Source organism: Mirounga leonina, unplaced genomic scaffold, assembly GCF_011800145.1.
Source record: "Mirounga leonina isolate KUSES-001 unplaced genomic scaffold, KU_Mleo_1.0 Mir_154, whole genome shotgun sequence".
Classification (NCBI taxonomy): domain Eukaryota; kingdom Metazoa; phylum Chordata; class Mammalia; order Carnivora; family Phocidae; genus Mirounga; species Mirounga leonina.
The window spans coordinates 1,952,291-1,962,644 of NW_023270389.1; the positions used below are offsets into that span (position 1 = coordinate 1,952,291).

A 10,354-nucleotide genomic window follows, 5' to 3' on the forward strand; every position below is an offset into this window, starting at 1 on the left:
CCGGAGGGGGCCGTGCTGCCCAGAGTCAGTTCTGGCGGCTTCCCGGGGGGGAAGACGAGCTTTGCGAGCTCTGGCAGCGCTCGGCCGCCATCGCTGTGAGGCGGCTGCCCGCGACAGCTCCTCCTCCGCCCGCCAAGTCTCGCGATAGCAGCTGCCCGGCGGCGGGCCGGCGGCCTGAATGCTGCCAGATCTCGCGAAGCTCGTCTTCCCTCCCGGGAAGCCGCCAGAACTGACTCTGGGCAGCACGGCCCCCTCCGGCTGCCCCAAGTCCTTGCGGAAAACTTTATTGACACAGCTGCCGGAGAATGGACAGCGGCGCCGTGAGGGGCTGGAGCTGGGCTGGGTCCGGCAGACGGGCCCCCAGCTTGCAGCGAGGCCTTGCTTTGTAAAGCAGTGGCCCTTGGGTGCATCCTTCCGACACTTCACCCCGACCCCCCCTTTGAGCCGCCCCTCTTTCAGATCACTGCCGATTCCTCTTCTCATTTTATCCCGTCACTTGAACAAACAAAAGCGTACGTGAAAGTTTCCTTCGGGAAGGTGGAGCGCAAGAGTAAGCCCTCCGAGACCTGAGCCTTGAACGGGCGCTCGGCCCTCGGCTCCCATTGCAAAGACTAACACCTGCAGCCCCGCAAACATGCATAGAACACCTGCTGTCTTCCAGCCCCACGCCTGGACTCGGGAGATGCCGGGACGAGCAATCCAGACACTGCCCCGCCCTCACAAAGCTTAGATGGCTTCTGGGGTAAGGTCCCACAGGGACGAGCGGCCATTCTCTCACGTTTCTGCCTTGGAAAGGTCACCTTGGATCTGATTGCTTTCTTAACCTTAAACCTAGGCCAAAAAGCACAGTGTCTGGGGGTCTGTGTAAATTGTAGTAGGAACATAAACTCCCTTCCACCTCCATCTCCTGGTTCCAGCCACCAACGTTTTTTCTGTTCCTGAAATCACCTAAGCTGGTCTTTCTCCTGCTGTCCCCTCCTTGGGACACTCCTTATTTCCCATGAGGTCACAGCTCAAATGTCATCTTGGCAAACAGGTTTCTCTCCTCAAACTGACTTATTGATTAGGCTCTTTATTATCTGTTACCCCGATAGAACAAGCTCCTCGAGAGCAGAGACCTTGCCTGTCACCTTGTCTTCTATGTCTGTCTGTGCCTAGAATAGTGCTTGGCTAAAAACAGGTGCTCAACAAATATTGAATGGATAAATGTAGAAATTCCATTTCTTTTCTGGGTATCCCAACCTAGTCCAAGCACCCTTTGATGTACAGACCCACTCTTTACCCTCTGCTTTCCCTAGCTTCAAGCTCCTACACATCCCATGTGCCTGGACCACACGCTTACCTTTATGCTCAGCTGCACCCCCACCTTCAGAAAGGATGATGACGTCCTCCGCCAGTGCTTTTTCTGTCGGCAGATTCAGCAGGGCGGGGCCTGCCCCTTTAATCTGGGCCCCACCTGCTCTGGTCAGACAGGTTTGGAGACACAGGTAAAGGGAGAGAGACTGAGTGGAATACTTGCAGAGCCAGCAGGGAGCCGGGCAGCTCCTTCCCAGACGTTGGGGACCCTCCGCCTCTCCAGATGGAAAGTAAGAGGGTGTCATGGGTCCACATGGCAAGGGGCAGAAGATCCTTGAGGAGGTGGAGGGAAGGGACTCAGCCCCATCCAGCAGCAGGGAGATGGAGGAAACAGGGAGGGGAGAAAGGCAGGAGAGGAGGCATGGGGAACAGCCATGACCAGATCTAGAAGTCAGAAGAGACAGCCCCAGGCCCCCTGGAGCTGGAGGATAGAGGACAGGTGCTGGTGACGAGTGTGGAGGCTGCCCAGGTGCCCACCTTGGAGACAAATGAGCAGGGCGCGCTATAACCGCCAGATCCTTGGGACAGATTTGTTGGCAGATCGTTGGTGTCAGTTACCGGGAGAGCTCCAAGCAGGGAGCTACAAGGAGAAGGGGTGGTTTGAAAATGAAGAGGCAGCTTCTCTGCACGCAAGGAGGCCCCTGGTGGGAAGGGAGCTCCTGGCAAAGCTCTAGACACCCCCTCTTCCTCCTATTTCTGCATTAAGGTGGCCATGACCCCAGGGGTTTTGGTGGAGGGGGTAGAAGGCATGGGTGGGAGCTGGCCAAGGCCACAGCTGCCCGCGCCTGCGCCCCCTGACTCACCCTCTCCTACTGGATGACATTTGACGTCGAAAGGGTGTCTCCATTTCAGCTGCTCACTTCCCTCCCACCTCCTTCTGGTTCAACACCTTCCTGGGTACCTTGTTCTCCCTAAGGTCCCAGAAGGGGCTAAAGCCCATGAGACCAGCTGCCCCAGACAGTTCCAATCCTATAAACCTGTCCTGAGGGCCAGAAGCCAGGAACTTCTGACAGAGCTTTCTTTTCTCTCCAGGGTGATAGGACCTCATGGTAGACCCCAGAACTGAGGCCCCAGGATGACAGAACCCGAGACTCTGGCCCTGCTGGAAGTGAAGGGGTCTGAGGCCCTGGAAAAGAGCCCACCCCAGGCCTTGGTCCCCAGTGGCCAGCAGCCAGAAGGGGAAGGTGAGGCTGAGTCCCATGGCGCTGAGTCCTCCAAGGTGGGGTCTTCAGCTGGGTCTACCACTGCCGGAGAGGGGGCTGAGGATGGTCTCGACAGCACAGTGAGTGAGGCTGCCACCTTGCCCTGGGGGACTGGCCCCCAGCCCAGTGCCCCATTCCCAGACCCCCCCGGGTGGCGGGACATTGAGCCCGAACCCCTCCAGTCAGAGCCACCCACCAAGCTAGAGGAGTTGTCCGAAGATGATGCCAACCTGCTGCCCGAGAAGGCGGCCCGAGCCTTCGTGCCCATCGACCTCCAGTGCATTGAGCGGCGGCCCCAGGAGGACCCGGCTGTGCGCTGTGAGGCGGGCGAGGGCGAGCGCCGCCGGGACTGCCTGCCGGCCCGGGCCACCCACCCCGAGCCCTGTGAGCGCAAGTGGGCCGAGGCCGTGGTGAGGCCACCTGGCCACTCCTGCGGGGGCTGTGGGAGCTGCGGAGGCCGTGAGGGGCTGAAGGCCGTGGCCTCGGTGGGAGCCGCCCTCATTCTCTTCCCCTGCCTGCTATATGGGGCCTACGCCTTCCTGCCCTTCGACGCCCCACGGCTGCCTACCATGAGCTCCCGCCTCATCTACACGCTGCGCTGCGGGGTCTTTGCCACCTTCCCCATCATACTGGGTGAGCCGGGCCGGGAGAAGGGAGCAGGGCTGGGGGCGGGAGCTCCCCTCCCCTGGGCCCCGTGCGCCCGGCCCTCGCCGGGGTGGGAGCCCCACCGCGAGCCCTCCCTGGCTTCCCGCCTGCTGCTCCCAGGCTGACCCTGCGTGCTCTCCAACCCCGCCAGGGCTGCTGGTGTATGGGCTGAGCCTCTTGTGCTTCTCGGCCCTGCGGCCCTTTGGGGAGCCACGGCGGGAGGTGGAGATCCACCGGCGCTACGTGGCCCAGTCGGTCCAGCTCTTCATCCTGTACTTCTTCAACCTGGCTGTGCTCTCCACCTACCTGCCCCAAGAGACCCTGAAACTGCTCCCTCTGCTCACTGGTCTCTTTGCCATCTCCCGGTGAGTTGGCTGGGGGTGGGGCTCAGGGGCGGGGACGGTGCTGGAGGGACCCCGGCATCTTGTCTGGGGAGACAGGGATAGAGAGCCTTCTGGATTCTGCATTAGCCCAGATTGCACCCTGGATCCATGAGTCCACTTTCTCCCTTGCACCATACCTCACCTGGTAGCAGGTGATCAGCTCTATGTCTTCCCAAAGGAAGTTGATTTCAGGGAGCCATAGACCAACCCAAAACTGGAAGGGCTGCCGGGGGTCACCTAGATCAACCTCCCACCCATTGCTGGCACTCCCCTGTGACACTCTGGTCAGGTGGCCATTGGCCTCTAGTTGGACACCCCCTGTGACCAATGTTCAGTTCTGTGTAAGACGGTGTGTTTCATTTTTCAAAGGTCCCAGTTACTAGAGAGTCTTTCTTTGTGTTGTGCTGTAAACTGCTGTCCTGACTTTGACTCTGGAATTGCCCAGGACAGTTCAGATATTTGACAACAGCCCTGGATGTCCCTACTCCAACACCCTGCTCCTCCACGGTTTACTTTGCCAAATGGTCCTAGTCTCTCAGTGTCCTGTGACCTTCCCTCCGGGCAGGAGAGCCTCCTGATTGTCGGTGGTCACTGGCATTGGCCTCCTGCTCATACAAATGGAGCCACATTGGCTCTCACGCAGCCTCCTTCCTCTGCTTTCATTTGGAAGTCACCTGAAACTCTTTGGGGTGTTTCCACGTGAACTGCTGTTAACCCAGAAAGCACTTTTGAATTTCTGAAGGCGCATGCAGATCTTTCCATTTTTTCCCTAACGTATTTCCTTTTGTTACTTTTGATGCAGGATTCCAGGTCCCTTTAACTGCTAGAACATTCTTGCTCTTTTTTTTTTTTTTTTAAGATTTTATTTATTTGACAGAGAGAGACACAGTGAGAGAGGGAACACAAGCAGGGGGAGTGGGAGGGAGAAGCAGGCTTCCTGCGGAGCAGGGAGCCCGATGCGGGGCTCGATCCCAGAACCCTGGGACCATGACCTGAGCCGAAGGCAGATGCTTGGCGACTGAGCCACCAAGGTGCCCCAAACATTCTTGCTCTTGAGCCAGAATCTCTGTGCTGTCACTTCTGACTAGTCTAGTGACCGTCTGTCCCACCAGCCTCCTGGCCGTGGTGCGGCCTGTTTTTTCCCAGATGTTCCCCCAGATGAACACGTTCCTGTTCCTACTTGGGTAACTTACCCTCCCATGTCCGTCTTGGGGAGCACCGGCCTCAGACAGAAGTTGGCTTAAGCAGACCCCATGCTTGTCTGCCCTTCTCAGCCCGTTCACAGCGAGGAAAGAGCCAACAGACCGGGGAGAGGAGCTGCTGAGGCCCGCCAGCAGCAGTAGGGCCTGGAATGCAGCCCCTCCAGTGTCCCCAGGGCCCTTCCTTCCCTACGGCAGGCAAGGTGCTCAAGCGCTTGTGCCCGGCTTCATCCTCTGCGGAGCGTGGGGGTTAAATGAGTGACTTCATGCAGAGAGCTTGCAGGAGTCTGGTGCCTGGGAAGGGCTAGTGTCCCGCTGTGCCTGCCGGTGCAGTGCCCAGGCTCTCCCCCTCGTCCCAGGGGTGAGAGTGGAGGCACGGCCGTTTTGTACTAAGTGGTCCTTCACCCGTTAAGAGGAAGCTGCTGCCCTCCTGGCATTGGGGGTGTGTATTTGGAGTGGATATTCCGAGAGGGGAAAGACCCATCCCTCTGGGCTCCAGGCCCCCTTGAAGCTGGCTTCCTTCCTTTCTTTTTTCCCTCTGCCCCTCCAGAGTGGCAGGAGAGAGGGTGACGATCGGGCTTGGGTTCAAATCACAGTTTTACCGTTTCCCTGATGGGCCACCTTGGACCAGTTTTACTTACCCCCTTTGGAGTCTTAGTTTCTTCATCTGCAAAAGGAGAAACCAATACAGTGGGATGTCATCAGGATGTGAAAGATGAGGAAGCTGGTTATGTACTGCTGTAACCCGGATCTCCAAGATACAGTTAATGGGGGAAAACAGCGTGTGGACCAGCCTGTGTGGTTTGCTACCAAACTTCACAACAGGGGAAAGGAAAACATGCCCCCATTGCTTGCTCATCTATACGCAAAGTGCTTGACGCAAAGCCGCCGTGATGCTGGACATCCAAGTCGGGGCGGAGGGGAGGCGGGGGGCTGAGGGGTGAGGATCGGGGCAGGGAGACATTTTACTATACTCCCTGGTGCCTTTGCATTTGGAACCACGTGAACGGATACTGCCTACGCAAAAGCTTCAAAGTTAAATTTGGGAAGTCAGCAGAGAGGGAAGGGAGTGATATATTCGCCTCATGGGGACCCAGGGGCGTCTACATTAGTGGCCCCGACGTCGTGCGGTGTCCAGCCCGGTAAGTGCGTAAGCTCGGGCTGTTCAGATGAGTCTGCTGTACCCGTGCCCCCCCCCCCCCAGGCTGATGTACCTGCCAGCTAGCTGACGCGCTCCCCTCTTCCGGCCCCCCCAGGCTGGTGTACTGGCTGACCTTCGCCGTGGGCCGCTCCTTCCGAGGCTTCGGCTACGGCCTCACGTTCCTGCCGCTGCTGTCCATGCTGGTGTGGAACCTCTACTACATGTTCGTGGTGGAGCCCGAGCGCATGCTCACTGCAGCCGAGAGCCGCCTGGACTACCCCGACCACGCCCGCTCCGCCTTGGACGGCAGGCCTCGGCCCTGGGGCTGAGTACCCACCCCGGCCCTGGTGCCTCGGGGGATGAGCCCCAGCAGTGCCCAACCGTCCCCTGCTCTCCCCCGAGTCCGAGTGGGCCTTTTACCTCGGGAGCCTGGGGCCGTCAGGAGGGAGGGTTTCTTGCAGGGAAAGAGGTGGATGGCCATGTCCCTTACGCGTGCTGAGGACGGGGAGCCAGGACAGGGAGCAGCGGTGAGGTTCCTTCCCCAGCAGCGCCCGCGGGACCCACTGCGGCTGGCCTCTGCCCCACCCTCCAGCCTCCTGTGAGCCACAGCCAGACTGACCACTTCCGTCCCCGGTCTGAGCAGAGGGCCACAGGGAGACTGGAAATACTGCCCATGCCGAAGATAAAGGCTGGGCATCCGATCGTGCAGGACTTGCACGTTTGGTGGAAACCTTCCTGGGGGCCTGGGTTCAGGACCCTCCACCGCTGGCCCTCGCTGGCCCTTCAGCTTCAGTCCAGATGATTAAAGCTGCCGTAGCCCAGAGCTGATACCTCCTCCCTTCCAACCCAGTCAGGCCCGGTAACCTCCCACCTCCAAACTGCTCAGAACACGCCTCTCCCAGGGGAGGAGGTGCGGAGGGGAGGGGAAGCCTGCCTCTGGAGAGGGGTAGGGGTGTGTGTGTGCATGCCCACACACATGGTGGCTGGGGGTGGCTGCAGGGCACGGTGGCTGATGTGAACCCCGTGTGAACGTGTGTGTGACAATAAATGACCACCACGGTCTTCCTTGGTTCTTCCTTCACGTTGGAGCCCTACTCTCAGGCGTCCCTTCCTTGTCTGACGCAGACTGGTCCAGAACCCCCTGCCCCACAGGACAGAGAGGGGCGGGCGGGAGAGGAGAGGGGGCTGCACACGGAGACGTGCCTCCAACGCTCACGTCTCAGCCTCTGGTTCCTGGAACCAGCCCCACACCCGCCCCCAACACCCACACACTGAGAGACGAGCCCTGGGGAGAAAATGAGTCTATTTCGTGCCTTCCAGGGCAGCCAACAAGTCAGAAGGCCTCTCATTTAGGCCTGGGAGTCCCATTCCAGGAAATAGGGCTGGTGGGGCAGGGAGGCATCGCCAAGGGACTCCTCCACCTCTAGCATTCACCCTGTTGCTGGTCCCTCTCCAGAGTATGAGGGAAGCCCCATCTGGGGGGCCTCCAGGAAGCCGAGGGTAGTCTCTGAGATTCTGCAGGGAAGCCAGATGGAAGAAGGGAGCAGCTGACCCTTCATCCGGCAGACCAGCGAGGCAGGCCCGGAAATTCATGTCCTGCCCTCCAGTGAGCGGGCCTCAATTTATAGGCTGGTATTCCGAGCACTGCTTTTGGCCCAGCAGCAGAACCACGCCTCCTGCCAGCAGCATGAGCCCTGGGGCACCCAGGGCCACTGCCATGATGCCCAGGATGAGCGGGGACAAGCTGTCCACTGGAGGGGTGCCCACACCCAGGAGCATCGACCTAGGGCAAGCAGAGTGAGAAAGACAGGTAAGCAGGTTAGGCAGGAAGACCGGGACGCTGGGCTGCCCCACATCCACTCCCAAAGCCCTGGTCCTGCCCTGGCCCTCACCAGCTGAGGTAGTGTTCGTCCCAGTAGCCAGGGCCCGTGGGAACCCCAAATGTCAGATTGAAGGCACAGAAGTTGGTCTGGGACCCAAAGAAGCCTCGGACAATGGGTGACTGGGGGAGAGGGTATTCCAAGGTGAGGTAAAGGGGGGAAGCTTGGCAGGGCAGGGCTGAGTCCCGGCCCCTCTGCCTCTGGGAGAAAGCCACCGGCCGCCACTGCATGAAACCCGATGGGAGGGAGCCCCACAGCAGCTGGTCCAACTGGGGAGAAAAACAACAGGATGAGGAGGACTGACCTGTGCCGACCCTTCTGTTCCTCACCCTTCCCAGCCTCCCATTGTCACTAGCTGTCCTGGGGCCTGGGCCTGCCTCCAGGACCGAAGGCTGCTTGCACAAAGCCTGAGGCTCTCTTCCATAGAAGGGGGAGTTGGATCGGGAGCACCGGGTCCTCTCCCAGCCCTGCCCCTCTGCAAGCCTGCACTCAGCTCCCGCCCCAGGCCCCCAGGCCCCCAGGCCCGCCTTGTCTTCTGCACTGAAGGCAGAGGCCTGGCCACATTCATCAGCACAGTGACCAGCACTTAAAGGAGCTGAACTACGTTGCTAGTTAGTAAATGGTTATACGAGTCTCTGAGGTCCCACAGGGCTCCTCCTACGTTCCCCCACCCCCCCACCTCTCCGCTGGAAGCCTGACCTGGAAGACAGCAGGTGCATATTCATCATCAATGGAGTGCTGCTTTTGCACAGAAGGGCAGTCAGGGCCCTGGCCCAAGGTGACTACCTCCAGCCCGAACAGGGAGCGGTTTCCCCGGGGACAGGCCCCAACCAGGGCTACCTCTAGCTGGCAGGTGTCCGCCGAATGCAGGAGGCGCGGGGCTTGGGCCGGTCGGCCAGAGCTGGGGTAAGCCTGCACCTGGAGTGGGGGAGGCGGGGGAGGCATGGGAAGCGGGGGCCTGTCTGTGTTGGAAGGCCACCCCCACCCTCATAAGCCACCTTCTGAGTTCCTCTGATTCCCCACACCTTACCCTGAAGGCCAGGCTGCCGTTGGCAAAAGCCCCGGCGGGGTCGTGAACGGGGTGGCCTCGGAATGTGGCGCTCAGGGTGGCAGGATCCAAGGAGTCCGTGATGTTGTTCCAGGAGAACTCGGCCAGGGAATACGGGGGATACGGTTTTCCTGGAGGCTTGGCTGACGCCTCGGATGTGTTAGTGCTGTCAAATTCAAACAGCTGGGGGGTGGGGTGAGGTGGGACGGGGCTTGCTGAGTCCCGCTGTCCCGGAACCACCCCCCACCCCCTCGCAGGCCCCACCCCCACTCGCGGGCCCCCACCGCCAGCCTCCCATTCTTGCTCCGCCCCCAGCCAGCCTCCCATTCTTGACAGTCTTCCGTCCCTCCCTGGGATCCGGATGACCCCTCTGCCTCTCCCCCTGCTTCTCCCCCAGCCTCCTCACCCTGGTAAAGACAAGGGCGGAAGAGAACTGGACGCTGCCCCTGGGGAGCACGCTGAGGCCCCCGTACGGCTCCGGGGAGAGCAGGAGGCTCCAGTTGACAGCCAGGGTGCTGTGGGGCGTGTTGGTGGCCACCATCAGCGCCGCTGGAGGCCCCGTACTGCCCCACACGTAGTGCAGGGTGGAGTTGGTGCCCACTGCCCGGATGTGAAGCAGGTTCTGGCGGGCGCCCAGCAAGTCAGGGATGACCTCCAGAGACACCTGCAACACGGGGCCGTGGAGGGTCAAGGGCACGGAGTCGGGAAAGAGACACAGGGCCAAGCCGCTTGGGTAGGATGCAGAGAGGCGAGAAGCGCGGTGTGGGAACTCAGGAATCTGGAAGGCGCGGAGGTGGGCAGAGCCACAACCCCCCGGCCCTGGCGGCAGATGAGGGCGCAGGGCTGGGGGAGGGGTAAGGAAAAGCCCCACCTGGGTCACGCCGGGCCAGCAGGGTCCGGCAGGTGTCCCCCGAAGACAGGGAGCCTCCGCCCTCCACGATCCTGTCCCGTGGGCCCCGGCGGCCCCCCGCCCCCCGGGCGCTCGGGTGCCCTCCCCGGGCGGCATTTCCTGAAGCACCCACTCTTCCAGCCCCTCACCTGGCGGGTCTCCTCCCCCAGCAGGCCAAGCGGGGCCGCAGACACGAGAAGACCCAGGAGGAGGGTGGGGCTGGGGGCACAGCGCCCCCGGCCCCAGCGGGGCCCCTCGCGGCCGCCCATGGGGCCCCAACTTCAGAGGGCGGAAGAGACTCCAGAGTCATGTGACTCGCACCCTCAGCTGATCTCGGTGCAGGGCGGGGCCTCACGCCACTTCTTAAAGAGACCGCCGCCCCCTTGATGCCAGATCCCGGCTGAAGAGAATACAGTCAGAAAGGTTAGCTCTTCGTCCCCAGTGGCGCTGCAAGCAAGACACCCGGACTAGACAGGTGTGCAGCCAGACCCCAGCCCTCTCCTACCCGACGGGCCACGCTGGCAGCCCGTGAGGGGCCACGATGTCAGGATTCGAGATCCCAGCGGGTCCCGGTGCGCTGTGTTGTAGGGAAGACAGAGAGGAATTTGACA

At 60.9% G+C, this 10,354-nt stretch overlaps 2 protein-coding genes across 6 annotated transcripts; one reads left to right on the plus strand and one right to left on the minus strand.

Moving 5' to 3' along the window:
* Positions 1 to 190: 190 nt before the first annotated feature.
* On the plus strand, positions 191 to 6,307 carry TMEM79 (transmembrane protein 79). Of its 2 annotated transcripts, XM_035009825.1 has the most exons (5): positions 191 to 742; positions 1,299 to 1,586; positions 2,389 to 3,191; positions 3,355 to 3,568; positions 6,042 to 6,307. In XM_035009825.1, exons 3-5 carry the CDS (start codon positions 2,432 to 2,434, stop codon positions 6,253 to 6,255), a joined length of 1,188 nt encoding a protein of 395 aa, XP_034865716.1. In that variant the 5' UTR covers positions 191 to 742; positions 1,299 to 1,586; positions 2,389 to 2,431; the 3' UTR covers positions 6,256 to 6,307. The 2 variants fall into 2 exon arrangements, with proteins under 2 accessions (XP_034865716.1, XP_034865715.1); XM_035009824.1 differs by lacking the exon at positions 1,299 to 1,586.
* Positions 6,308 to 7,210: 903 nt separating this feature from the next.
* Positions 7,211 to 10,050, minus strand: GLMP (glycosylated lysosomal membrane protein). Of its 4 annotated transcripts, none has more exons than XM_035009821.1 (6): positions 9,893 to 10,050; positions 9,261 to 9,518; positions 8,837 to 9,037; positions 8,647 to 8,724; positions 7,819 to 8,075; positions 7,211 to 7,709 (listed from the first exon to the last, which is right to left on the minus strand). In XM_035009821.1, exons 1-6 carry the CDS (start codon positions 10,010 to 10,012, stop codon positions 7,544 to 7,546), a joined length of 1,080 nt encoding a protein of 359 aa, XP_034865712.1. In that variant the 5' UTR covers positions 10,013 to 10,050; the 3' UTR covers positions 7,211 to 7,543. The 4 variants fall into 4 exon arrangements, with proteins under 4 accessions (XP_034865712.1, XP_034865711.1, XP_034865713.1 ...); XM_035009820.1 differs by having other exon boundaries at positions 8,506 to 8,724; XM_035009822.1 differs by lacking the exon at positions 8,647 to 8,724.
* Positions 10,051 to 10,354: the final 304 nt, after the last annotated feature.